Genomic DNA, 27,132 nt, shown 5'->3' with positions numbered 1-27,132 from the left:
GAGCCTTCAGCACAGAGCCCGACGCGGGGCCCGAACTCACGCGAGATCACGCGAGATCGTGACCCGAGCCGAAGGCCGACACCCAACCGACTGAGCCCCCCAGGCGTCCCACCATTGCTTTTTGAAAGTAGGCCCCATGTCCAACCCGGGGCTTGAATTCATTACCTGAGATCAAAAGCCACATGCCCCGCGGAGCCAGCCAGGTGCTCCCCGTGGTGACTGATTTTTTTTTTTTTTTAAATGTATTGAATTCAGTTTCCTAGTATTTTGTTGAGAATTTTTGCATCTATGTTCAGCAGGGATACTGGACTGTAATTCTTTTTAGTGGTGTCTTCACCTGGCTTTGGTATCAGGGTAATGCTGGCCTCACAATTAATTTTGAAAAATTTCCCTCCTTTTCCATTTTTTTTTTTTTTTTTTGGAATAGTTTGAAAATAGTTACTAACTCTGCTTGAAATGTTTGGTAGAATTCACCTGTGAAGTCATCTGGTCCTGCACTTTTGTTAGGAGTTTTTTGATTACTGATTCAATTTCTTTGCTGGCTTTCAGTCTGTTCAATTTTTTCTACTTCTTCCTGCCTCACTTGGGGTGGGTTATGCTTCTAGGCATCTAACCATTTCTTGTAGGTTGTCCGATTTGTTGGCGTGTAGTTTTTCACACTCTATTTCTGTGGTGTCATTTCTCTTCTCTCACTTGTAATTTTATTGAGTCCTTTTTTTCTTGGTAAGTTTGTCTAGAGGTTTATCGATTTTATTAATTTTTTCAAAAGACCACTTCCTGGTTTCATGGGTCTGTTCTATTGTTAAGTATCTATATAATTTATTGCTACTCTACAGAGATGGGTAACTTTTTAAGAGCTTTTTAAAGCTTCTTTCTTTTGCATAGCTGTAAAACTGTACTTGACTGATCGCAATGAAACAAACCTAAACAACACAGGAAGCAAAGATCTCAAAGTTTAACAGAGCCCACATGTATTATGCCAATCCTCGTTTCTATTGACTGTAAATGTTATTCTAAATTAATAATGATGATACATCTGAATCTACAAACAGATCTGGCCCGATACGTTTCCAGTATTTTACTGTGAGACATATTTGGTGAAAAGTCATTCTGACCCAAAGTTAGATAGCTAAGTTAGATAGATGTAAGATAGATAGACTATGAAAGAATGCAGTAAACACACTCTAAATTTGAAACCTCAGGTTCAATCCACATGTTACTTGAAAACCTATTACAGATTTTGAAAACACAAGAAACAAACATGGCTTATAATTTGGAATTATGAGCTCTTAATTAGTTCTGAGCAGTGCAGTAAAGGAATGATACTGATAATGGTTAGGGAGAAAAGCAGGGAGAAGAAATTTAACCAGGAGCTTACCACCATTCTTTAACAGTTGACATCTAAATGTGTTTCTGGGATGAACAAATTTGAATAGTCAATAATAACTTTCCTAAAGCCTCATTAACTGAAACTATACAATTTTGTTTTTCACGTGTGTGTGTGTGTGTGTATATAGATTTTTTAATTTTTATATTTTTTTGTTATTTCTTAAAGTAATCTCTACACCCAATATGGGGCTCGAACTTTAGACCCCAAGATCAAGAGCTGCATGCTCTATCGACGAAGTCAGCCGGGTGCCCCTGAAATTATAGAACTTAAATATGACTTTTTTCATGTGTTTATATATTAGCTTTCACTTAGTCACATTAAACCATCCTCTTTCATCGCTCAGTTCATTCATTTGAACACCTGCCTTTAGACGCCAGGTCCTTGATCTAAGTTTTCAGGCAGAGTTATTATTCAGCTCACGTCACACTACCGAGTCGTCAATGGTGGTTAAAGCAGTATCTTAAAGCAGAGGTCAAAATTAAATTGTTAGATTAAAAACGATTATAAGACATACCAAAGGTTATGGAACAAAACACATCACTGAGAAGAATTCAGTGTTTAAAATGCCTTTTCTTCCTAAAGATAAGCGATGTTCTAGACATGCAGATACAGCTATATAATTTTGTGGATGCTACTCCTGACAAATCTTTTCTCCTCAGATGCACTTATAAAATTCGTGAGAATACCACTGATACAGGACCTTCAAAATATTTTTCAAGACCTAGTTAGGAGCCAAATGACTCGTCACACAGTGAGACCGAAAAACAACCGATGTACATTGTTAATTTTTTCAAGTAATGTTATGTACAGTTTTATTGCCAGTATATGCACAACAGTAAGCATAGAACTATAAATACACAATGTAATTAACAGTAGAAAACAAAATTGTTACAGGTAAAGGGGCGGGGATATAGAGAAACTATTTTCCTGCTGCTAGAACAGAAACAAAGGGAAAAGCCCATGACAAACCATCCATCCAGTACTTTTGTCTTAAATTCTTTACATACATTTCTACATGTTTTTCAGTTAAACAAAGAAAGTACAGATCACTCTGTAACAATAGCAAACTGCTATTTGCCTTTCCAGTCAAATTCACTTCATGTTAGGATTAAAAAAAAAAAAAAAGTCAAGATGAGAAATCATTAGTGTCCCGGTTCCAAGTGATCTCATTTGCTTTGCACCAAACTGGTAAGTTTTGCAAGTCGGCTGCACAGGAAAAGAACAGGTGTAGCGAAAGGTGATTAAAACAATGTGTTAAAATGTAACAGAAAATCACCCTTGAAGTAGTTTTCCAAAAGACACTGTAGGCAGCAGCTCAGTTAAAAGGATCAGCCCTGAAGAGGTAGAGAATTTGAGTCCGTTACAGAGATAATAGCCTTGTGCCACCTTCTCTCTCGTCAGGATCAACGTTTTCAAGTAAGACAATTTCACGGTCAAAGGAAACCAGGTGCCACCATTTAAAGAAAAGGTGCTGGTTGACTCGCGCGTCTCAGTGATTAATAAGTTTGTTTTTTAATGAGAAACAGAAGACGGTCAAGACGCACATGCACTGGATTTTCTTCTCTCTTTCCATTATCAAGTTTATTCGTAAGTGAATTTGATATTAATAAATACGAAAAAAGCATCATTCACAACAACGAAAAACAAACCAGAAACCCTGCAAGAAAACCTTCTATTTTAATAAGCATCTAGAAAACAACAGGCAGATGATCTGGTGCAGCTTTCTTAAGGGGCCGCAGGGGGGACACGGTTTTAGGCGAGGCGGCAAGATCGAGAGCCAACACGCGGAATCGGCATCACAGAACTGGCTGATTCTGTGGCACTCTCTCTGAGGACGTCGCTTTACGCTACGGGTCACCCCAAAGAAGTTGCGACTAACGACACGTGTCACCGTCACGTCGACAGAGTCCAGCTGTGGTTCAAATCAGTCCTGCTTCGTTTCACATCATTTCAGTATTTCTAGCATAGGACATGATACAGAACGAAACTCCAAGTAGCAATAAAAATAGTATTCTGCATTTGAATAGAGGCAAAAAAATGTTTTAGACTGTTAAACTTTTAAAGCTTTAAGCATTCCTCTTTCACCAGCATTTAAAAAAAATGTATACAATCATAACACTGGCAAAGGTTAATGGGAAGACAAGTACAAACGTGAAATGATGAATTCGATTAAAAATTACTCTGTATCGATCCACTGATGTTAATACTGCTTCTTCTTGAATTTGGAATAACTATCATAAAAGTTACATGCAGACTGAGGAGAGCCCTCTGTTACAGAAAATACAAAACGAAACAAAAAACTAAAGCCGGGAAAAGATGGGGAGTTCCGAAAGATGCGTTTGAGTACTTCCTCTCGCTGCTGAGGGGTGGTCTGCCCGTCCCGGGTCGGGGCGGCCTGGCCCGCTTCGGCCCGTACTTCCTCTCGCTGCTGAGGGGTGGTCTGCCCGTCCCGGGTCGGGGCGGCCTGGCCCGCTTCGGTCCGCGTCACTAACTCTGTCCGGAAACATCAGCAGCGGGGTCAGCTCCTCCAGAACCTGTCTGTGCGCGTTTGATGTACAGATTCAGGAGCTTCATCTGCAGATTGAAACCAAAGCGAAGGCGTTGAGCAGGCTGCTCTAAATTACAGGAAGATGCTCACGAAAACAGGTCTGCACGTATCGTGAGTCTAAGAAGAGAGGTTTTAGGGGCGCCTGCCTGGCTCCGTCAGGGCGGCACGTGGACCCTCGATCTCAGGGTTGGGAGTTCGAGCCCCATGTTGGGTGTAGAGATTGCTTAAAAATAAAATCTTAAAAAAGTAAGTAGAGATTTTAGATTACGTTATGCCCAAGTTATTGTTGATTGTTAACAATTACCAAAAAGCTTTCAAGTCTCCATCTGTTTATGACTGAGTGCTCTATTTATGCATTTAAGTAACCTCTGCACCCAACGTGGGGCTTGAACTCACGGCCCCGAGATCGAGAGTGACGTGGTCTACCGACTGAGCCAGCCGGGCGCCCCTGGTGACTCTCACAATGTGCCTTTTCTGTAACACTAAACCTGCTGTAGTGTTAGCATGTGAAGCTTAAACGTAGAAAAGAAGTCTCATGAGGACAGTCGGGACAAACATTCGAGCACTATGTGCTGTAGAGTAAGCTAACGACCTCACGTTGCCTCTCTCCATCTCAACGACACTTTACACATGAGGAAATCAAGACACGAAACATGCCAGTCGTTGTCTAGAGTCACAGAGGTGGGTAAGAAGTGGGCCAGGACAGAAAACCAGGCCCCTGGGTTCCAGGACCCGAGATCTTCAACGACTGTAACACCACCCTCCAAGAATGTTCTTGATTAGTGTCATTTTGTGGTCTTTACCAGATGAGACCCTATTTTTATCAAGTGTTAATCAATGGATACGCAATTCTGTATTCTACTTCTTTTCGTCTGATGTCATTTCCAAGTATTTTTTCGGCCTGGCTATAGTCTTCATATGCAACATTACTGGCTGCCTCATATTCTGACAAAGTGCTTAACTTTAACTCTTCCACAGACATCTTTGGTCATCAGGACACAACCTGAGCTTATCCCAAGACCTGAGATCGTTTCTCTTTGAAAAGCACTGTGTCGGGGCGCCTGGCTGGCTCAGTTGGCAGAGCACGTAGGGCTCTTAATGTCGGGGTGGTGAATGCAAGTCCCATGCTAGGTGTAGAGTTTACTTGAAAAAAAGAAAGAAAAAAGAAGACTGTGTTGTTTAACGTTTGCTTTTGTAACATTAAATCATTGATCCAAGGGGTTTTTCGTCTGATGTCCAGGGGCTCCGGGCACTCACTGAATCCCCTGAAACCACGTGTAGAATTTTCTGTATTTATTTACCTTTCTTGGGATGTGGTAGTAATGCCCGAATCTCAAAGCAGGTCTGCGAGTCAGAGAGAGTTAAGAACTACCACCCACCGAGCACACACACAGGTATTTAACGTGAGGGGCATACCTGAGCCTTACAGGCATTTTCTCTACTGTTTTGGTATTTTAAAACTAAATCTGACAATAGTAATGACGATCGCTAGGGTTCTGGGAAACTCTTAAAATGAGGGTGTCTCCTGCAACAGCTCATAAGCAACAATCCAACAATCGTCACCTCGTAGAATAAATTTCAATGTTTGATAGTATCAAAAAAATGAGGGAAACAAGACTTAAATTAAAAAATTTTTTAAATGTTTTATTTATTTTTGAGAGAGACAGAGACAGAGTGTGAACAGGGAGGGGCAGAGAGAGGGAGACACAGAATCCGGAAAGGGCTCCAGGCTCTGAGCTGTCAACCCGGACGGAGCCCGACGCGGGGCTCGAACTCACAAGCCACGAGATCGTGACCTGAGCCGAAGTTGGACGCTCGACCGACGGAGCCGCCCGGCGCCCCAAGACTTACATTTTTTAAAAGTTTATTTATTTAAGTAATCTCTACACCCGACGTGGAGCTTCAACACACAACCTTGAGATCAAGATCATGTGCTCTAGTGACTCAGCCAGCCAGGTGCCCTTGGTTTTTCTTTTAAGTCTTAAGGACAGTGAATACTTGATTATCGGAGTTCATAAGGGAAAATCTAAGAAATATTCCAGGATTCCCCATTTTGGGAGACAGGAAGTAATCCACGAATACACAACCACTATTTATTCTTAAACCGTCCTTGGGGGCTATGATCGGGTGTGGGAGCTGGAAAGGAGTCAGCTGACTGGAGGCGTTTCTCTCACAGCCACACCCAGCGACCGATGCGAAAGTAGAAACAGTTAACATTCAAACGGTAGGAGGAATGAGTCGGACACTCAAAGCCTGACTTATCCAAAGCCAAATACGAATTTACCCTTTAACCCGACAGAGACCTAAATTTTGAAACATGCACCACTGCCACCACCTGTAGACCAAAGCGTCGCCACTTACCTTGCTGCCCGTGAGCTGACTGAGATGTGGTTTTAGTTCGTCACCAATTACCGCGTGAACGGCCACCAGGCAGAAGACACAAGCTTTCCGAACACTGCTCTCCGAGTTATCGTAACCCTAGGGAGGAAAGTCCTCGTTAGCACTCCTGGGGGGCCGGAGAAAGAACTATTCCAGCATGGACAGGCGCGGTGGCTCCAACACGAGATCGCGGGCGCACCAAGGACAAGAAGCTTCAAGGATGGAAGTGACTCCTCCAGCTCTCCCGGCGGAAACGCGCCCTCCTCTCCTTCCGCCTCCCCTTCAGCGCCTCCCCTCCACCGTCAGCTTTCCTGATCGGCTCCTACCTGATTTGGCCCGGAAGGCGGTCCCTTTGCCGACCTGCCCTGTAAAGTGTCCGGATGAACCTTGCTAAAGCACTCAGCCGTAGGGAGCCCAAGAGCGCCTCCCTTCCGAAAAAAACCTGAACTGAAGTAACATTGGGCCTGGCGGTCAGGGCCCGCCTATAACCCAGGCTGAATTCTAAGCTCAACATCTGTCCCACCCCTACCGTTACTCGAAGTCACTCACCCAACAGAACATGCAGTCAGTAGCCACCGTGTGTATGATACACATACCATGTACATTCTGTACAAAGAAAGGGATTTGGATCCTATCTTCAAGGACCACACAATTTAGTGAGCAATATTAGATTCAGAAGAGAGTCAAAGAGAACACTACAGATGCACAAAGAAACGAGTAATTCTCTTCAGGAGGGATATACGCTCTGTAATTCTGGCCATTAAAATTACATTACGGAATAATAATTTACTGGATGGGAGAGTTAACAATTCATGATTAAGCAAAAAAGCATGCTATAAAATATGATCCCGTTATGAAAATGTTTCTGCGGATGGGTTTGTGTGCATAGAAAAAAACCACATTACACCTATGGCTGTAAATCAGTGTAACCATTTTGGAGAGAAATTTGGCAACACCTAGGAATTCTACTTCTAGATATATACACAGAAGTGTAAGAAGATATTATAAAGAAGTTCACAGTGATATTTATATCATTAAAAAAGGAAACAATCCATATATTCATCAAAAGACGAGTGGATCAACCAATTGTGGGATTCACATACGTGGAAATTGCTCAGCCATAAGACAGGAATGAAATTCTAACACCTGCTGTAACACAAGCCCTGAAAACATTATGCTAAATGAAGTAAGCCGGCCACAATAGGACAGATACCGCGGGATTCCATTTACGTCAAGAACCTAGCAAGTAGAAGAGCCAAAGCAGAATAGGAGTTACTGGGGGCTAAAGGGCATGGGAACAAGGAGTTATTAATTAATTAATGGGTACAGTTTCCACTGGGGACGAGGAAATCCGTTCTGGACATGGGCAGTTGTGAGGGCTGCACAACAGCATGCACGTATTTAATGCCGACGAATCTCACGCTTAAAAGCGGCTCAACGGTAAGTGTTAGGTTACGTATGTACTTAACACACACACACGCAAAGCTGGCTACGGAAAGTCTCTGCTCTGAACGTCCGGGACGGCAGGAAGGCTTGGTTATGCCGCTCGTGCTGCCTAGAGCGTGCCTAAAATAACCGAATCCCCAGTGTGGTACAGCTTACCCCTCCAAGTTTGGTTTCTTACCTGTATCAAGCCTGGCATAATCTCTGGCAAAAGCAGGTTAAGGGTGTCCTTGGACACCCGCTCTATCACTTTCGTTTGCATCTTGATTGCAGCCAGATTGATTGGGTAATCTGCAGTTTGGATGATGGGGCAAAGCACTTTGATGCACTGCTCGGGGCTGATAGAAGTGGCCAGCACCGATGCTGCTTCCTCAGCAGATCTCACCACCTGAAACAAAGGGGAAATTGGGCCGGGAATAAATTTAACAATGTTATGCTGCGTCCTGGAAGTACAAACGTCATGAAATATGAAACAGGACAGGATATCTACAATTTAAAGCAACTTTTTAAAATGTTTGTTTATTTTTGGAAAGGGAAGGAGTGGGGAGAGGCAGAGAGAGAGGGAGACAGAGAATCCGAAGCGGGCTCCGGGCTCCGAGCTGCCCAGAACCCAACACCGGGCTCGAACTCACGAACTGTGCGATCATGACCTGCGCTGAAGTCAGGACACTTAACCGACTGAGCCACCCAGGCGCCCCAGCACATCTACAATTTGATTTGAAAATACTACAATAAACACGACAAAGTGAGGGTACAGATAAAACAGGAGTGGCAAAATATAACCTGCTGAAGCCAGAATGGACACATGGGGAGAATATTTCTTCCAGACATTCTTCCTTCTTTTGTGTTCTTAATGTTGGCTAATGGCGATTTTTACTTTTATTCTTTTTGAGAGACAGAGCAAGCGTGTGTGTGTGCACACAAACGTGGGAGGAAGGGGAGGAGGAGGAGGAGAGGGATGAAGAGAGGGAGGGAGAGACAGAGGAAGAGAGAGAGAGAGAGAGAGAGAGAGAGAGAGAGAGAGAGAGAGAGAATCTCAAGCAGGATCCGTGCTCTCAGGATGGAGCCCAACACAGGGCTCAAACCCATGAACTGTGAGATCACGACCAGAGTTCAAGTCAAGAGTCGGATGCTCAACCGAAAGAGCCACCCAGGCACCCTGGCTAATGCAATTTTTAAGTGCTACTGTAGTCTTGCTGTGCTGGGCAGTGAAGGCTCTATTTACCAAGACTATAATGCGAACGGACCCTCTACAGCAGCCGTGCTGAGACCCTGCTCGTTATCCTGTACCCTCAACTCCAGGAGTGTTTGTGTTCTTTTCATCACATTAGTACAAAATAAAATCTCATTAGTAAGTTATCAAGTTAACATGCTATTCTGTTCACAGTGATTTTCCTCCCTTCTGTACTGGGCCTAGGAGAACAGACACTGACTTTGCAATGAAGAAAAGAAATGGTTGCCCATCTTCATAGAGTCTGTAATCTCTAAAGATGGTCTTGAGACCACGCAAACATTACTGCTCTGGACTCTACTCTAGTCGTTTCTCACTTAGGGTCTCAAGCTGTGAGCGGCACTAAGGAAAGCTACAGCGGCAAGTCCGATGGTAGACCCGGGGCTGATTTTAGCTGTATTACCTTAAGAATGTGGATTTTACCTTTTGTAAACATACGGATTCCGGGTCTTATTTGGGTCAGAGGGTGGATAACTGAACCACAAATAGTCGTTTTTTAAACCTTCAGCAAGATACTGTGGATGTTCCACTACTGCTGAACAATAGCTCAATAAAAAATAATCCGAATAAAAATCCACACAGATTTAAAAGTTATGACTTACTCTCCTACAAGACTCACAGTCATATCATTTTTTCCAGAGGGTTTCAATTTCTTCAAATATGCACAAACACTTCTTCTTTTAAGCTATCTCTACACCCAAGGTGGGGCTCGAACTCAGGGTCCTATCAAGAGCTGCTTACTCTACTCACTGAACCAGCCAGGTGCCCCGAAGTCCTCACCAACACTTTTGTTTTATTTATTCATTTTGAGAGAGAGAGAGAGAGAGGGAGGGAGGGAGGGAGGGAGGGAGGGAGGGAGGGAGGGAGGGAGCCTGTGTGCCTGAGCAGGGGAGGGGCAGAGAGAGAGGGGGAGACAGAGAATCCCAAGCAGGCTCTGCACTGTTGGTGTGGAGCCCAACTCAGGCCAAACCCAGAAACCCTGAGATCACGACCTGAGCCGAAACCAAGAGTCGGATGCTTAACTAACCGAGCCACCCGGGGGCCTCATCTCACCAACACTTCCAATTGTCGTTCTTCCTGGTGTAAATAAAGTGGTATCTCATTATGGGTTTAGTTGTATTTTCCTAGTGAGTCCCGACATTGAGCATCTTTTCTTGTGCTTATTGGCCATTTGTATATCTTCTTGGGTGAACCGTCTATTCAGGTCCTTCGCTCATTTTTAAATTGAGTTATTTCTTTTCATTGTTGAGTTGTCAGAGTTCTTTATATATTACCTCATCAGATATAGGATTTGCAAAAATTTTCTATTCTGTGGGTTAAATTTTCCACCTTTTTTATGGTGTCCTTTGAAGCTAAAGGTTTTTTTTTTTTTTTTTTTTTTAACATTATTCTTTGTGACACTGCTTTATTTATTTTTTGAGTAAACTCTATGCCCAATGTGGGGCTTGAACTCATGACCCTAAAAGAGTCTCACTGACTGTCGCAGCCAGGTGCATCTGAAGCACAAAAGTATTTATTTATTTTATTTTATTCATTTTTAAATGTTTATTTATTTTTGAGAGAGAGAGAGAGACAGAGCACGAGCAGGGGAGGGAGAGAGAGAAGGAGGGAGACACAGGTTCCGAAGCAGGCTCCAGCTCCGAACTGTCGGCACAGAACCCGACGTGGGACTCCCAACTCACAAGCTGTGAGATCGTGACCTGAGCTCAAGTTGGACACTTAACCGACTGACCCACCCAGGCGCCCCGTTATTTTATTTTTAAAACAATATTTTACTTTTAAGTTATCTCACCACCCAACGTGGGGCTTGAATTTACAAGCCCGAGATCGAAAGTTGCGTGCTCTGCCCACTGAGCCAGCCAGGCGCCCCGAAGCACAAAAGTTTTCAATTTTGATCAAGTCCAATTTATGTGCCTGTTGCTGTTGGTTACTTGTGCTCTTGGTGTTATATCTAAGAAACCACTGCTCAATCCAAGGCAACAAAGGTTACCATCATGTTTTTTCCTGAAAGTTTAGTTTCAGCTCTTTCATTTAGCTTTGATCTACTTTGTCTCACTGCTGTTTTCTAACTTTTCTTTTTTGATTTCTTTTGCTTACGTCTTGGTTCTACAGAGATATCTAATGCTACTGCTCTGGTACCTTCTCTTAGAATTGCAGTCTGTACCTGACATTTCCTTTTTTTGTTATGTCTGAGACATAATAAAAATCCTCATGGTTATCTCATCAATGCCACTGTAGGTGGTAGAAATATTGTGACTAAAAAGAGATGAGACAGGAGAGAGAGACAAACCCAGAAACAGACTCTTAACTCTAGAGAACAAACTGATGGTCCCCAGAGGGCAGGTGGGTGGGGGATGGGGGAAATAGGTGATGGGGATTGAGGAGGGCACTTGTGATGAACCTGGGGAGTTGTATGGAAGTGATGAATCACTGTATTGTACCCCTGAAACTAATCCAACTCTGTGTTAACTAACTAGAACTTAAATACAAACTTAAAAAGCACCCCTGCCAAATGTTTTTTTACACAACTGTAAATGTATACAGGAGACAGATTTACAGGACTTCCAAGAAAGCTATCCTCATTATTTTATTGAATAAACTTTTAACAGATATCTAGTTCCCAGAGGCGATTTATTACCACTTTAAAATAATGATTCTTGTCTTCATTAGTTATCTCAAAAAACCAAATTCTTATCGGTAAGGGGAAAGAGAAGGCTGGCGATTCTAAGTAGAAAACTACAAGACAAATTACAGAGGAAATGAAATCAGGATTATTTCCTAGAGCTGGTTGTATTAGGGGAAAGCCCATGATATCACCATAATTCACTTACTAGAAAAAATATGACTGCAACTCCATCAGATATTACCTGGAACATCGAAGTTAAGTGTTCGTTCGATTGAAATGATGGATACTCTCCAAGGGTACTCTTCAAGCAATGTCTGTATGTTTCATGCAATCACATCAGAGGTACTGAGAATAAAATAGTAACTTAATCGTCAGGTAACTCACCTCCTTATGAGGGTCTTTATGTGCTTCCAACGTTTTCATGACCGTCAGTTCTGCATAGTTTTTAAATCTGGCTGGTTGATGCCTTAGGATTTCTCTTAAAACCTTTAACGCCAAAGCCCTGATTGTAGGCTAAGAAGAAATATTTTAATGTTTTTAATATTTTGGGTTGTAGACAATCTACTACATTTTCTGTATCTGTATTAAGGATCTTAACGTTGGGGCGGGGATAAGTTGTAGACAACTGTATAAAGCATACGGTATATGGCATAATTAAGTTTTCACATCTCTAGTTGAAAACTTACATCATACTTCATATATTTGTAGGAGATCCAGAACCAACAACATTCTATGAAAAAGGAAATTTTACTTCTGAACTGGTTTAAATACGCAAAACAAGTACTCTTCTATAAAAACACTTTCAGCTACCTTTCATTTCTCCCATTGTCAATTGTTCCAAATCAACTGAGTTGTTGGTTTAGAAGACAAAGTACTCATAATGAAAATTTCACACGGGAAGAAACAGTAAAAGAGACCGATCTTCTCAATTTCCAAATTTGTGAAGCACTTGATTAGCAGGCAAGGACGGGCAATCAAGACAGGAAAAACAGGCTATTATTTACATATTCTGCCATTTACCTCTTTATCCCCAAGGGTTTCAAGCAATAGAAGTAATATTGTTTTGAAGTGTTCATCCCAAACGCTGAAAGATTCCTCCTGTGTCAGTTTCATGAGTTCATAGAGGGCAATTTTTCTTTCCTCTACACGTTCATTATGGTTAGACAACTCCTTCAACAACTCTGCAACCAGGTCAGAATGGTCTAGGGAGAGATCTGGCAGGAGGACACAAGATTAATTGTGTAACTCTTGTTAAGTATGGGGATGACAACTTTAGTTTTAAGGGAAAAAAAGGACTAATTTTCTTTTCCATTTAGTCATCTTGAACCCATCAGTTTTAGCTGAAAACTTTTTATAATAAAAATTTACATGGAGAAAATATATCATGAACCCCATATACCCATCGCCTAGATTTAATAATTAGCCAGATTTTACCATTCTTACTTCATCTTCCTCCCTCCCCATTCTTCCTGAAATATCTCTAGTAAATGGCAAATACATCACTTTATCTTTTATCTTTAAGTACATCAGCATGCACGTCTGTGGTGTCACGCCAGGAGGCTCGCAATGTTTGATGCCTCCATTTTCAGAGGTACCAACAATGGCCAACAGATTGAGGTGGTGACAACGTGACCCTACCGTTGTAAAGTTCCCCCTCAATCTTTTTTTTTTTTTTTTTTGAGGGAGCTGGGGTATGGAGAGAGAGACAGACACAGAGAGAGAATAAGTGGGGGAAGGGCAGAGAGAATTTTAAGCAGGCTCCACACCCAGCACGGGACCCGAAGCAAGGCTTGATCTCAGGGCTGTGAGACATCATGACCTGAGCTGAAATCAAGAGCCGGATGCTCAACCGACTAAGCCACCCAGGCGCCCTAAGAAAGACTATATTTTACTTAAGGGGGGATTCAGAAACCTGAGGAAAGGAAATAGAGCTGAACCATTAGAACAGAGGAGTTCAACGAGAGTAAAACTAACAGATGATAGGGAAGGAAAACGGAGCCAAAATGATGACAACATTCGCTAACGATTAAAAAAAAAAGTTTGCTCTGACAACTTTCATGGAATTACAATCAGAACACTAACGTCATCATACACAGCGCACAAGATATGATTACTGAACTTAAAAATTTGAGATATGTGAGAAGACCACTCACATATATGAAGATCTATGACCACTAAGGTGAACCAAGTTGGGGCTTTGGAAGATCAAGCGGAAGAACCTCTATAAAGTGCAGAGCAAACCATGAAGAAGAAGAAATCTGAGTTTAAGGATAACATCAACATCTTAACTTGTAGGATGAAAACTGTCCACAGTAACTTCATTTATACGGACCAGCACTGGAACAGCATTGCCAGTTTAACAGGAAATACCAAAGCAGGATAAATGTGTCTCTATAAACCTCATAAAAGTCATTCCTGCAAAGTTCTGTTATCAGACTTGCACAGAGGATTGTTCCAGTAAGAGTGTATTTTATTTCGGCCCAATAAAGGGAAGTCACCAAAGAATGCTTTCCAGGGAATGCAGCTCTTTTCTCCACGAATATAAGCTTTGTAGTTACACTAGGAGATAATCAGAAATGACTAAAATGGTCTGGACAGGTGACTGACAGGAAAATCATTTCTGCCAAAGAAAACACATTTGTTACAAAACCGAACTACTTATATCATACAAATGAGATAAGACTAAAGTCATTAATTCAGATAAAGTGTAACCGACTGTATTTCCTCTTCTGATAGACAGGCATCAAGGTCATGTGAAAAGAAAAGGCTCTGGACCCACCAAACCTGTGCCTCTGATCCTGAGTGCGACAGAGGTACATTCTTAATTACTGTGGAGGCTCAGATTTCTCACGAGTAAAATGGGAAAAGAGCACTGACTTCCTACTGTCATGGGGAGGACCTGGGCTGAACTAATAGTTTTTCTTGTGTCTTTATGATAAATATTGGCCCAATTACAACTCTGATAATATTTCTGTTGCAGTGCTGAAAATATATGGGCTATTCTTTTCACTGGCAAACTTTGATAAGAGGATTCCTTGAATAACAGCATCATCCTCACCAGCAGTAATATTCTGAAATTTTATGGTCTCTGGTAAACTTTACAAACGTCATGTGGACATTCGTGGGGTGTTAGTTTTTTGTGACACGTTAATCTTGATAAATTTATCACTCATGTGTCTGTAATGTGTAGAGAATCATCTGAATAATAGACATACTAATTAAGTCTCAGAATTTCAAAACAATTTCTTTCTACAGAAATTCTGACTTAAAAAAATAACTACATCCTGCCAAAAGTTATGGATTTTAAAAACCAAAAAAAAAAAAAAAAAAAAAAAAGAGGAGGAATTTTGCAACCAGGCAGACATGAAAGGACAATCCAAAAACCAATGGAGGTCAAAACGTTAAAAAGAATGGGTAATGTTAGCAGTGTTCACAATAAAATAGGCCTTTCTAACAAGGCCTTCCCCACCTCAAGTTTAAAAATGAACACAGACAATAAATGAAAAGAACTGCAATATGGAGCTCAGAGCAACTACTATTTTGTTTGATGGCTTATCCACTTTCAGAGAGTGTTTACTCAACGTAAAATGGCTGTCTTAGGTTTCAGAAGTCAATCAAGTGTTATGCTGCGAAGAAATTTTCTCAAGTTCAAAAATATTCCACCCAGTTTAGATTTTGGTTATGTAATTTCCAAACATGTCTTCCTTTAACAAATGGGAAATATATGATCTTTAGTAAAGGAGAAGAGAATTAGACAATAAGTGGATAACCTTGCCAAACTGTCATAATTTTGGCTTTGTGATAATATTAACTCTCTTAACCTGAGCAGTTGGTAAAAACATAATTCTTCAGCCTCACAAATGAAGAGATTTTTCCATTCACCAAACTACAGATGACCAGGCCTGGGAACACAGATTTCTGAGCAGCGTAAGCAGGGTCTCCACACCTGACACTGGTGAACTACGGAATTTCAGGGCTCAGCCAGGGCAAGAAGGGTGTCCACATGGAGTGGTGACCAGGTATGACCTGTGAGAGCCCAGGGAGAAGGAGAAGGGCACCCATGGCCCCGGGAGTCAGAGCCCAAGGAGGCTGAGCGCACCCAGGTGGAGTGGCAGAGGTGAGGAGTGCAGGAGAAGGAGGAGGGGCAGAGATGGAAAGCTGGCTGCAGACAGGAGGACTGACCCAATAAGTAAATATATTAAAGGTAATGAAAGGCAGGTTGCTCAGTGTCACAAAAGGGGGCTTATCCAAAAGGGGGCTGATGCCAAGAGCACATGACCTGAATCCAATCACAAGAGAACATCAGAACAGGAGGATACTAGAAATAATCTTATGGTGCTAAACTGAATTGGGAGTTTATGTAAACTCATAGCTCTTGATATAGAAATAAATAGGTATACATCAGTGTGTGTATGTGTGCACATGGACAGACATACGTATACATATATTCCCTTAGCTTTGGCCGCTGAGAGGTCTTAGGTGGAGTGATATCTCACTAGCAGTGGGTATACCTAGTGCTCAGACTTTAGCCTTTAAAGACCATTTTCTATTAAATGAAACCGAGGATCGACCCCTGGGGAAATGATTGATTCGAAGACTCAAGCAGGGACAGCACAACATTTTGTCATGCCAGATGCAAGGATGGGGACACTGGCAAAAGAACAGGTCAAATCAAAGGCAATCTGAGCATCAACATAAATAATGATATTACAAATTATAAACGGTTGAGTACAATGCAAACCATGAGTTCATGTAATTATAAATACATAAATGAAACTTTTTAAATGAATACATTTTAACACAGTTTTAAAGTACCACCTTACAAGGCACTTACTAATTATACTTTTTTTTAAACGTTGACTTTTTTTTTTATTTAAAAAAAAAATTTTTTTTTTTTCCAACGTTTATTTATTTTTGGGACAGAGAGAGACAGAGCATGAACGGGGGAGGGGCAGAGAGAGAGGGAGACACAGAATCGGAAACAGGCTCCAGGCTCTGAGCCATCAGCCCAGAGCCCGACGCGGGGCTCGAACTCACGGACCGCGAGATCGTGACCTGGCTGAAGTCGGACGCTTAACCGACTGCACCACCCAGGCGCCCCCGTTGACTCCTTTTTGAGAGATAGAGAGACAGGGCATGAGCAGGGGAGGGGCAGAGAGGGGAGAGACACAGAATCTGAAGCGGGATTCAGACTCTGAGCTGTCAGCACAGAGCCCGATGCAGGGCTCGAGCCCACGAACTGTGAGATCATGACCTGAGCCGAAGTCGGATGCTTAACCGACTGAGTCACCCAGGCGCCCCAAGCACTTATGAATTATAAAAAGAGTAACTTCACAGTGGAGAAGCGTGGTAAGCACCAACATAATCAGGTGATAAAAGTTTCTACACCAGTCACTGGGCAAAGTGAAACCATTTATTACCTGAAGAATGGACTGTCACTTCTGGGACACTGATGCCAAGAGCACATGACCTGAATCCAATCACAAGAGAACATCAGACAAACCCAAACTGAGGGAGATGCTAAAATATAACTGGACTTCACAAGGGCCACGGTCACTGAAGGAGACTACAGAGACATGATGAGATTCTGAAGTGGGTCCTCTGGCTATAAGGTATTCTCACTGGACAAGTGACAAAACTCAAATGGGGTTTCAGGACAGGCGATTATTAATGCACGGATGATAATCACCTGATTCTGAGGCGTATCTTGGGGTTATGTGGGAGAGGGTCTGTGTTTAAGGAGAGCACATCCTCAAGTACTCGAGGTGACGGATCATCGGTCTGAAGCTTACTCTCAAGAGGTCAAGAGAAAGTTCTTTGTGCTGTACCTTCATTTTTTAAACTTTTGATTGCTTTAAAATTAAAAAAAAATACATACATTGCAGCTGAGGTAAGAAATGTCAGCGGGCCCAGTCTGGTCTGCCAGCTTGTGACGGCTGTACCTAAGTAATTTAAGAACAAAGCTGCTAAGCTACAGGTCTCAGTTTACTGGGCTGCTGGAACCACGAAGGGATTAAGGGACAGGCACACGCTACATCCAATGCATTCCCTCCGGTTCTGTTGGTGCCACAACTAAATCTCAGCAACAGAGCCAGCTAATTGTGACAGACGAAAATACACCAGAATCAATCATTTTGGCAGTTTATAGATTCTTCTGTAATTCAGAGTTAGTTTGGCAAGTTGCCATAATTTTTGTCTTTGTGATAATTGAGATATATTAATACTTAAAATTTTTTTTTAAATGTTTATTTTTGAGAGAGAGACAGAGAGAGAGAGAGGGAGAGAAAGTGCAAGCAGGGAAGGGGCTGAGAGGGAGACACAGAATCCGAAGCAGGAGCCAGGCTCTGAGCTGTCAGCACAGAGCCAGACGCAGGGCCTGAACTCATGAACTGTGAGATCATGACCTGAGCCAAAGTCTGACGCTTAACAGACTGAGCCACTCAGGTGCCCAAAATTTTTTATATTATTAAAAAAATTTTTTGTTTTAATGTTTGTTTCTTTTTAAGACAGAGAGAGACAGAGTGCAAGCAGGGGAGGGGCGGGGGGGGGGGGGGGGAGACAGAATCTGAAGCAGGCTCCAGGCCTTGAGCTGCTGTCAGCACAGAGCCTCATGTGGGGTTCAAACCTATGAACCACAAGATCATGATGTGAGAAAGAAGGACGCTTAACCAACTGAGCCACCCAAGATGCCCCTAAAATTTTTTTAAAAGTGTTTCTTTTTGAGACAGAGAGAGACAGAGCATGAGCAGGGGAGGAGCAGGGGAGGGGCAGGGAGAGAGAGGGAGACAGAATCTGGAGCAGGCTCCAGGCTCTGAGCTGCCAGCTCAGAGCCCGATGTGGGGCTCAAACCCATGAACCACAAGATCATGACCGGAGCCAAAGTCGGGTGCTTAACCAACTGAGCTGCCCAGGCACCCCGATACATTAAGACTCTTAACGTGACATATTGGTAAAAACATGATTCGTCAACCTGGTTGGTAATCAAAGAAATAAAAATGAAGATATTTTCCACTTACCAAATTATAAAAATTAAGAAAAGATTGCTGATCTCTAACTTCTCAATCTTTCTAGTGATTAAGGAAATGCTATCATTGGGATGGCCTATTTTATATCCATCATGGTGACAAAATTTTAAAAGGTTTGAGTATTCTGTGCTGGTGAGGCAATCAGCACTACACCTCAACTGGCCAAGTATTCTGAGTCAGTAATTGGGTAGTAACTCTCAAAACTTCAACTTAGATATCCCTTTATCAAGCAATTCTGTCTCTAGAAACCTCTCAGAGTCAATTAACTTACACAGGTGCATGAAAGCTTATGTAGAAACATGTTCACTGACAGCAACACTGGGGGAACAAAGGAAAACCAGAAACTACCCGAGCGTAGTATCATACGAATGGTAAGGGGGGGATTTTCAAATTCACCCACATACAGTTATTTATTATTTTACATTACTTGCATCTCCAGTAAAAAATTAATGACTTATATAAATTTGCAGAGAAAAATGTAGTTCCTTGTTACGAAAAATACCTAAGCCATATGCAGTGTTTTGTACTTTGTCTCTGTACATCTTACTCGAACCTAACTGCAAAGTGTGGCTGGAAGGGCAGGTTGGTAGTACGTATCCATCCTCCTTCAGAAGGGACGCTGAGAACAGTCAACCGAGCACCAGGCCGGGCAGCGGAGTCAATGTTGGAACTCAGTCCTATGCCCTCGGTCCAAGCCGCGGACAGTGTTGGAGTTGGTCCTAAGCTGACTTCAAATTCTAATGGTGACCTTGTCCACACTTGGTCGTGAACGCATCTTATGAGAGTTTATGATTTCACACTTTGTTAAAGGGCCCTTACAAAGAATGAGTGGTTCTTCAAAGGTTCTGTCACGCTGGTCTAAAAATTAACGGCTGAACGGCGTCTAGAGATAAACTAAATTTAAGCCGCAGCGGGCTTCACTTGTTTCTGGGTGGTCAGTATGGTTTTCCTGGTTTTTGAGGATGATGTCGGGGTTACCCTGCTTCTCACTCTGGGGCAGAAAACTACCAAACCACCAGAAAGGAGCTCCTGGAAGATGGGGGAACACCTCTCCACTCCGAAGCTCCTTACTTCTCAGGGAGTTACGGTATTTCTCCTGCTCCACTGATTGCCAGCCCCCGAAAGCACAGGTGACCAAACATGACCCACGACCTACCGTCAGGAAACTGGTCGGCGTCGTCGTCAAACATGGCTTCCTTGAGGGCGGACTTATTGAAGGGACTGATGCTATCTGAATAGTTATATGGATTATAGTCTCGTGAGCGTGGGGAGCAATGAGCAGGCATCGACTGGAGCAACGAAGCTTTATTATCAAGGGAGGTTTGGCTTGAGTCGGTAGCATCGCCTCCTGCCCTTGGGTCAGGCATCCCGGGACCGCCACACATCTATTAATGGGAAGGGGAAGGCGCAGAAAATTAACTCACTTTCAAATCTCTCTTTGAAATTCTAAAAAAGATGTTTCTCTGTTGCTTCAAAGGAACCAACATGAGGAGTTAAAACTTACATTCAAAATGTCAAAGCTTATCGTAAAGATGTAAAACAGAAACAAAAAAACCAAAACCCGCAGCTGTGAGAGCAAATAAGAACCATAAAAGAATGTTGTTTCCAATGACTCCTGCAGTTCCCTTGCTAAGGGCTTGACCAAACAACACGCAGGCAATCACAGCTCTCTATGCCAGTTAAAGACATAAAAGGACTTTCACTACCAAAACGGAACTAAGAGCTGCCAGATTCCATTGTTAAGGTAGTAAGTCACACAAGGACAGGATGTCAACAAAGTATAACAGAATCAAATTTTGGGGTTGCCGGGGTGGCTCAGTTCGTTAAGTGACCGACTCTTCATTTCGGCTCAGGTCATGATCTCACAGTTCCTGAGACTCAGCCCTCCGTCAGGCTCCATGCTGGGCATGCAGTCTGCTTGGGATTCTCTCTCTCCCTCCCCCTTCCCTGCTCTCTCCCTCTTGCACGTGCACCCTCTCTCTGTGTCTCTCTCTCCAAAAAGGAAAAAAAGGGAGGGGGTTGTCTGGGTGGCTCAGTCAGTTAAGTGTCCCACTTCGGCTCCGGTCATGATCTCACGGTTCATGGCTTTGAGCCCCGTGTCGGGCTCTGTGCTGACCGCTTGGAGCCTGGAGCCTGCTTCGGATTCTGTGTCTCCCTCTCTCTCTCTGCCCCTCCCCTGCTTGTTCTGCCTCTCAAAAATGAATAGTAAAACATTAAAAAATATTAAAACACTTTTACCAAAGGCCTCAAGGCTTGTAACTTTTGAAAGGATGCCTGATGGAGTTGGAGCGCATGAACATACTTTTATCATAAAACATCGATACTAACACTGATTCTAATACTAGTATGAAACTCATTACTACCATCAGATCACCATCACCACCGTCTACTCAGCAACTATGTGCTAAGCCGTTACTCAGGTGCTTTACTAATATTCTTCAAACATTCACCGTGCACCTACTGTGTGCCAGGCTTCATTCTTGGCAGTGGGGATATATTAACGCACAAAAGAGAATGCTGTCCACCTCCACGGAGTCTACATTCTAGTTGGGGGACAGACAGTACAAAACTAACGAATGAGTAGACAGAATGGTGGAAGATGATTCGCGTGTGGGAGGTGGTGCCGTGTTAAAGGGACCGTGAGTGCTGCGGTGGGAGGGAGGCAAGTGCAGACCGGCTAGGGTGGTCGGAGTAAGCCGTGCGAACCAAGACTTGAAGGAAATCAGCCAGGAAGCAGGTTTAAGACAGAGGGAACAGCCCAGACAAAGGCCCCGAGGCAAGAGCACGCCCGGGAAGTTCAAGGAACAGCAAGGAAGCCAGTGTGGCTGGAGCAGAGGAAAGCGGGAGGAGACGAGGCCAGAGAAGTGACAGGGAAAAAAAGCCTGTTGCGTAGACGCTGGCTTTTATTCTGGGACGTCCCACAGGGTTACAAGCGGAGGTGCGCCAAGACATGACAGGGGGTCACCGGCAAAATCAAGGAGGCCGGTTCGGTGCCGATTTTAACAGCCCAGGGGAGAGGGGACTGATGGTAAGGCCGGCTGGAGCCAGAACGGCAGTGACGGAAGTGGACGGAGTTTGGATCTATTTTGAAAACGGGACGACAGAGCGAGCGTGCAGGATGAGAGAAAGAGGGGCGGTGAGGACAACTCTCCGGTCCCAGGCTTTCGGCTAAGTGACTAGTGCTACCAACCGCGACACAGAGGAGCAGCTTCGTGGACGAGACTGCAGGTGCGGCAGGAAGCGGGCTGGAGGCATGTGAGCTCCAGAGGGAAGTTGGGCTGGACAGACTCGGATCACTTCTGACACTGACAACAGCCTTCAGAGTACAATGTGGTCGCCTCGTCTTCCTAACGGAAACACTGAGCTTTAGACGCGATAATATCATCTGACTACTGGGTATGTGCCAGGAAGCGGGATTTGAAGTTACTTCGGCCAGAATCCTGTGTGAGCTCCCCACCCCGCACCCTGCGATCTCTGAGGAAAAAAAGCCTCAGCAGTGATTCTTACCAAACCGTTACTGCTTTTGGGGCGGGGAACCTCAAATATGAGTGGTGAGCCGGCTCTGGCCCGATAGGAGAAAAACAGCAGCGGGAAGGCAGAGGAGGGAGCCCTTTCGAGATGTGCTGAAGAACTGCCGTGCTCCCCAACTCTGCAAACGCTGAGAAACCACAGATTCCATAGGAAATGACGGGATGGCTTGTTCTGAGAAAAGTCTAAGCAGCAGCAGCAGCAGCAGCAGCAGGGTAAAAGACAACTACTCTTTTTTTTTTCCTTCCCTCGCCCCAAACAACTACTCTTTGTATGAACAAACTGAGCAGCATTCACCAATGTCAGAAGAATGGGTCCTAACATTCTTCACTGGAGCCATACAAACCGATGACACAAATCTCCACCACTGCACTAAGGGGGAAAGAAAAATCGAAACACATTAGGTCTTACGAGACCCATGTGATCCGGCCCACGTTCCACCCCCCAACCCTCTCACGACGATCCAACAACACTGCCTCTCATCCTGGTTCCCGACTAGGCACAACTTGCTCTCATCTACATGTCTTTAGACTTGCCACTTCTTCCATGGGATTCTCCTCTCCCAGATCTTGTACGGCTCCATTTAGGTCTCGGTGGAAAAATCACCTACTGAGAGAGGCCTTCCCTGACCGATTAATCTCAAACAGATTCACTTTGGGGAGCCTGGGTGGCTCAGCTGGTTAAGCGTCCAAGTCCTGATTTCGGCTCAGACCAGGATCTCATGACTGGTGAGATCTCTCCACACGCGGGGGCTCTGCGTGGACAGTGCGGAGCCTGCTGGGGATTCTCTTTCTCTCTCTGCTAGTCTGCTTGTGTGTGTTCATGTTCTCTCTCTCTCAAAATAAACAAATGTTAAAAAAACCAGATTCATTTTATGTTCTAACCTAAAACTCAATAGTACGCATCTCTATCAGAAAATTCATAAGGAACTTGAGGGCAGTGACTTTGCATTGTAAAATCTAAGACCCAGCACGGTGCCCGACGTGTGGCAGATACTCATTGAACGCTTACAGAGTGACCCCTAAAAAGTGACATCTGAAGACGACAGAAAGTTAAAAAAAAAAAAACACAACCCAGGAAAAATCTCTTAATGAACAAGTCTGCACCGTAAGAATGTTCAAATACTCACAGAATCACCATCATCTTTTTTAGAATCTCTTTTCAACGGCTCATTCATATCTTCTTGACTACGGAAGCTGAAATTCTGAATTGCTTCGGTGACACCTCTAAGAGAGCTATAAATATCTTCAGAGTTCATATTTTCTGTGTCATAATCAAATGCACTATGAAAAAGACGACTAATTGTTATTTGGGTGTCGTTTTAAAACACATAACACATTTGAGATTAGGTAGGGTATTTCTAACAACAGGATGAGAATGTACACTCCCCGAAGCACAATTAGCAAAACCAAATCAAACCTGACCACTGTCAACGGTGAAGGCACATGTCCCCTGGTCCATCCACTAAAGGCAGCTTACGAGGACTGTGAACGCATAGCCCTTAACAACTGGTTTGTCTTTCACCTTCAAAAATGTTCTGATTAACCAGAGGTCAGCAAACCATGACCCATGAAATCTAAAAATGTTTACTTCTTTAAACACTTGGGAGAAAAGTCAAAGTAACAATTCATGACATGTGAAATAAAATTTCACCTTACATAAAATTCTTCTCTCAAGGTCCACAAATAAAATTGTATCGGGTATCGGTACCCGCAACACTTATTTACTCCGGGCTCCTCTACGGCCGCCTTTACGCTGCACCAGCAGAACTGGGTACAGGTAACAAGGCCTAAAATACGTACCATGCGGCCCTTTACAGAAAGTTTGCTAACTCCTGTGATTTGTTCACAATAACGGCACAACTTGAAGACAAGATAAAGGTATTATACACAAATTTACAGAAGGCAGAGAAGTTTCACTACTGAACATATGTTTATAGTACAATTCTATAATCAGATTCTAAAACTCAACTGAAGCTGGAATTCAGCCATCAGATCGTCACATATGTGTGACAAGGAATAACTAGGCTAGATGTTAAGTCTGCAATGTATTTTTCTTCCTCAGATGCTGAAGTATTCTATAAACGTAATGAATATGATGAAGCATACTATGATACATGGCTAATAATAAAATTAATAACCACACTAATAAAAATGGACTGCTATGCAAATGTTTTTAAAAGCTAGGAAAAGGGAAAAAATGTTAGTCCATTAATGAGTCAAGAACTTCATCTGAAATACAGCCTATGCTTGAACTTCACAAGTGTGTGAAAAGTTTACACAGCTTATATTTTGTATTAAGGCCCAATCTCATAGTCACATTTTTTTTCGAAGACACAGTCAGAATGCTATTTCATATTTAGCCTTTCCCCATTCTTCACTATTTTTATGCTTTGGTCTATAAGCACATCTGAGAAACATAACTATGCCATTTAACGCATCAAGCAGTAATTTACAAAAGTAAGTGTCCTTTGCACTTACCAAAAAATTTGATATCCTATGCGTTATTTTCACTTAAGGCTTAGTTTGGGAATAAACTTAAACATTTTTTGAATCTGCTACATTTCTACGTGTCAAGACCTTTGAAGCCAAGTGGAAATCAACTGGAATTATATCAACGTCCGTTGTCTAAGAGTGGGAATCTGCAAACACAAGCCATGATGGAAAAGAACTCTTTTGTTACCTTGGAGATAAAGTATTCTGTGATGTGTTGGTAGGAGAAGTAAGAGGACTGGACCAGTTGGCTGGTGAACGTGCTGTTGGCCTTGTCAAAGGACTCCCCATGGGACCCTGATGGGGGGAGTCAAGTAAATATTAACACATGACAGGTAAGCTCAACTAAAAGGCTCTTAAGGAAGCCATGCAATCAAGAAGTTGAACAGTATGAAAGAGCTGTATTTGCAGGTCAGTATTTTAAATATTCATGTCCTTATCTCTGCTTTCTGTAGGGAAAAACTTTCCCCCTACTTGGATATCTAACTCTTTAGTCTTCTCTTGTTTTCCTTACCCACTTCCTACCCTCAAATATCATCAACATCTTCCTCCTCAAAGATTCATTGGACCCCAAATTAACAATTTGTTTTTTAAAAACAATTTTGTTTTTAAACAACAGTTTATTTATTTTGAGAGAGAGAGTGTGCATGTGAGCAGGGGAGGGACAGAGAGAGAGACGGGGAGAGAGAGAGAGAGAGAGAGAGAGAGAATCCCAAGCAGGTTCTGTACTGTCAGCACAGAGCCAATGTGGGGTTTAATCCCATGAACCATGAGACCACGACCTGAGCCGAAATCAAGAGTCAGATGCCTGGGACACCTGGGTGGCTCAGTCGGTTAAGCGTCAGACTTTGTTCGCCTCAGGTCATGATCTCACGGTCTGTGAGTTCGAGCCTCGCATCGCGCTCTGTGCTGACAGCTCGGAGCCTGGAGCCTGCTTCGGATTCCGTGTCTCTCTCTCTGCTCCTCCCCTGCTCACACTCTCTGTCTCTTAAAAATAAATAAACGTTAAAAAAAAAAAAAAAAAGAGAGAGAGAGAGAGAGAGAGAGAGACGCTTAACCTACTGAGCCACCCAGGTGCCCCCCAAACTAACAATTTTAAATTAGCTTCCCATTCTGGGGTGCCTGGGTGGCTCAGTCGGTTACGTGTCTGACTCTTGATTTTGGTTCAGGTCATGATCTCATGGCTTGTGAGATTGAGGCTCAGAGCCTGCTTGGGATTCTCTCCTTCTCTCTATGCCCTTCTCTGCTCATGCTCTCTCAAAATAAACAGAAGTAAAAAGAAGTAAAATTCACTCATATTATTAATTTGCCTGCCTGTTAAGATATAATTAAACGATTCCTTCTCCTTTTAAAAAGATAACTAGCTTTAGTCCCAAGACATCTTTCTGATTATTTTTAACTCTCAGACTTTACCTTAAGCCTGCTATAAATGCATCTGATTTCTCCTTTTAAAAAACCTAAGTTCAGTTCTTTAGGCATATTATGTAAACGATGCTTGCCATTTAAGGTCTATAAAACACTGTAATGTTTCATTTATTCAGACCTCACTTTCCCAAAACCAAAGTTTGTACCTTCCAGCAAGTACGGGCCCACAATCCTGTGAACAGGTTTTGGAACACCCCTTCCAAAGCCCCAGCTTCTTCCGGTGTTATTTGTCAATCAAGTCACCCCTTCTAGCCCTCCAACAAGCACCCTTTTGTCTAAAGAGCACGTCCTAATTCCAACGGCCGGCAGAGCCGCCGCCCTCATCGGAGTTCTGCTCGCGTTTTACTTTCCTGTTCGTGTCCTGGCCATGTTCACCACCAACCCAGCGGATAGAAACATGCTAAGCCTGAGGACGGTACTCTTTCTAGGACAAGATTTAATTCTGCTTAGGGAATGCTGCCCAGTACAGATGCAAAAATTATATACTAGGATCAAAAGTTTACTTCGTGTAAAAGCAAGCAACTACTGTGACACCAACCATCCATCATATCACAGGATAGCCGAGAGAAGAACTGAAAGGTACCTGGGTTCCATTGCCAGTGTTTCGAAGGTGATTATGAAGAAGCTTGGTAGCACCATCCTGAAAAGTTTTTGGTAAAGCTCCTAATAACATTGTAAACTCTGGAGTATTGAGTTCAAATAGGGAAATCAGCACGGACTGTGCTGCCTGTAAAATGAAGACATTTAAGAAGTAGATGAGTGTATTTTGCTAACTCAAAGGAGACAATTTTCTTCAGTCAACATTTCTGTTCAATAGCACAAGGCCATCTTTCCCACAGAAACATAAGTTGCCTTTACATACTTTCAGATTTTGTTGCTGGGAGAATAAAAAGATATTTATTTGCGAGAGACAGAAAGCGAGCACGCACGAGCGGGGGAGGCGCGGAGAGAAAAGGAGAGACAGAAGAAGCCCAAGCAGGCTCTACGCTGTCAGCACAGAGCCTGACATGGGGCTCGATCCCACGACTGAGAGATGACGACCCGA

At 43.1% G+C, this 27,132-nt stretch overlaps 1 protein-coding gene across 50 annotated transcripts in view; it reads right to left on the bottom strand.

The window, feature by feature from the left end:
- Positions 1-243: 243 nt before the first annotated feature.
- Positions 244-27,132, bottom strand: part of CLASP2 (cytoplasmic linker associated protein 2) — a 185,310-nt gene continuing 158,421 nt past the window's right edge. For 48 of the 50 annotated variants that reach the window (XM_086720293.1, XM_086720290.1, XM_086720298.1 and 45 more), the window contains 9 exons: positions 26,671-26,814; positions 24,853-24,959; positions 23,300-23,453; positions 19,799-20,027; positions 12,638-12,831; positions 12,002-12,130; positions 7,942-8,148; positions 6,300-6,416; positions 3,805-3,964 (listed from right to left, as the gene is read on the bottom strand). In XM_086720293.1, the coding sequence (XP_086576419.1) occupies positions 3,878-3,964; positions 6,300-6,416; positions 7,942-8,148; positions 12,002-12,130; positions 12,638-12,831; positions 19,799-20,027; positions 23,300-23,453; positions 24,853-24,959; positions 26,671-26,814 (1,368 nt within the window). In that variant the 3' untranslated portion in view covers positions 3,805-3,877. The other 2 variants (XM_086720288.1, XM_086720337.1) reach the window with 1 other exon arrangement.

This window comes from Puma concolor, chromosome C2, assembly GCF_028749965.1.
Source record: "Puma concolor isolate L17-30 chromosome C2, mPumCon1.1.hap2, whole genome shotgun sequence".
Taxonomy (NCBI): Eukaryota; Metazoa; Chordata; class Mammalia; order Carnivora; family Felidae; genus Puma; species Puma concolor.
This window is presented reverse-complemented; position numbering and strand designations above follow the sequence as displayed.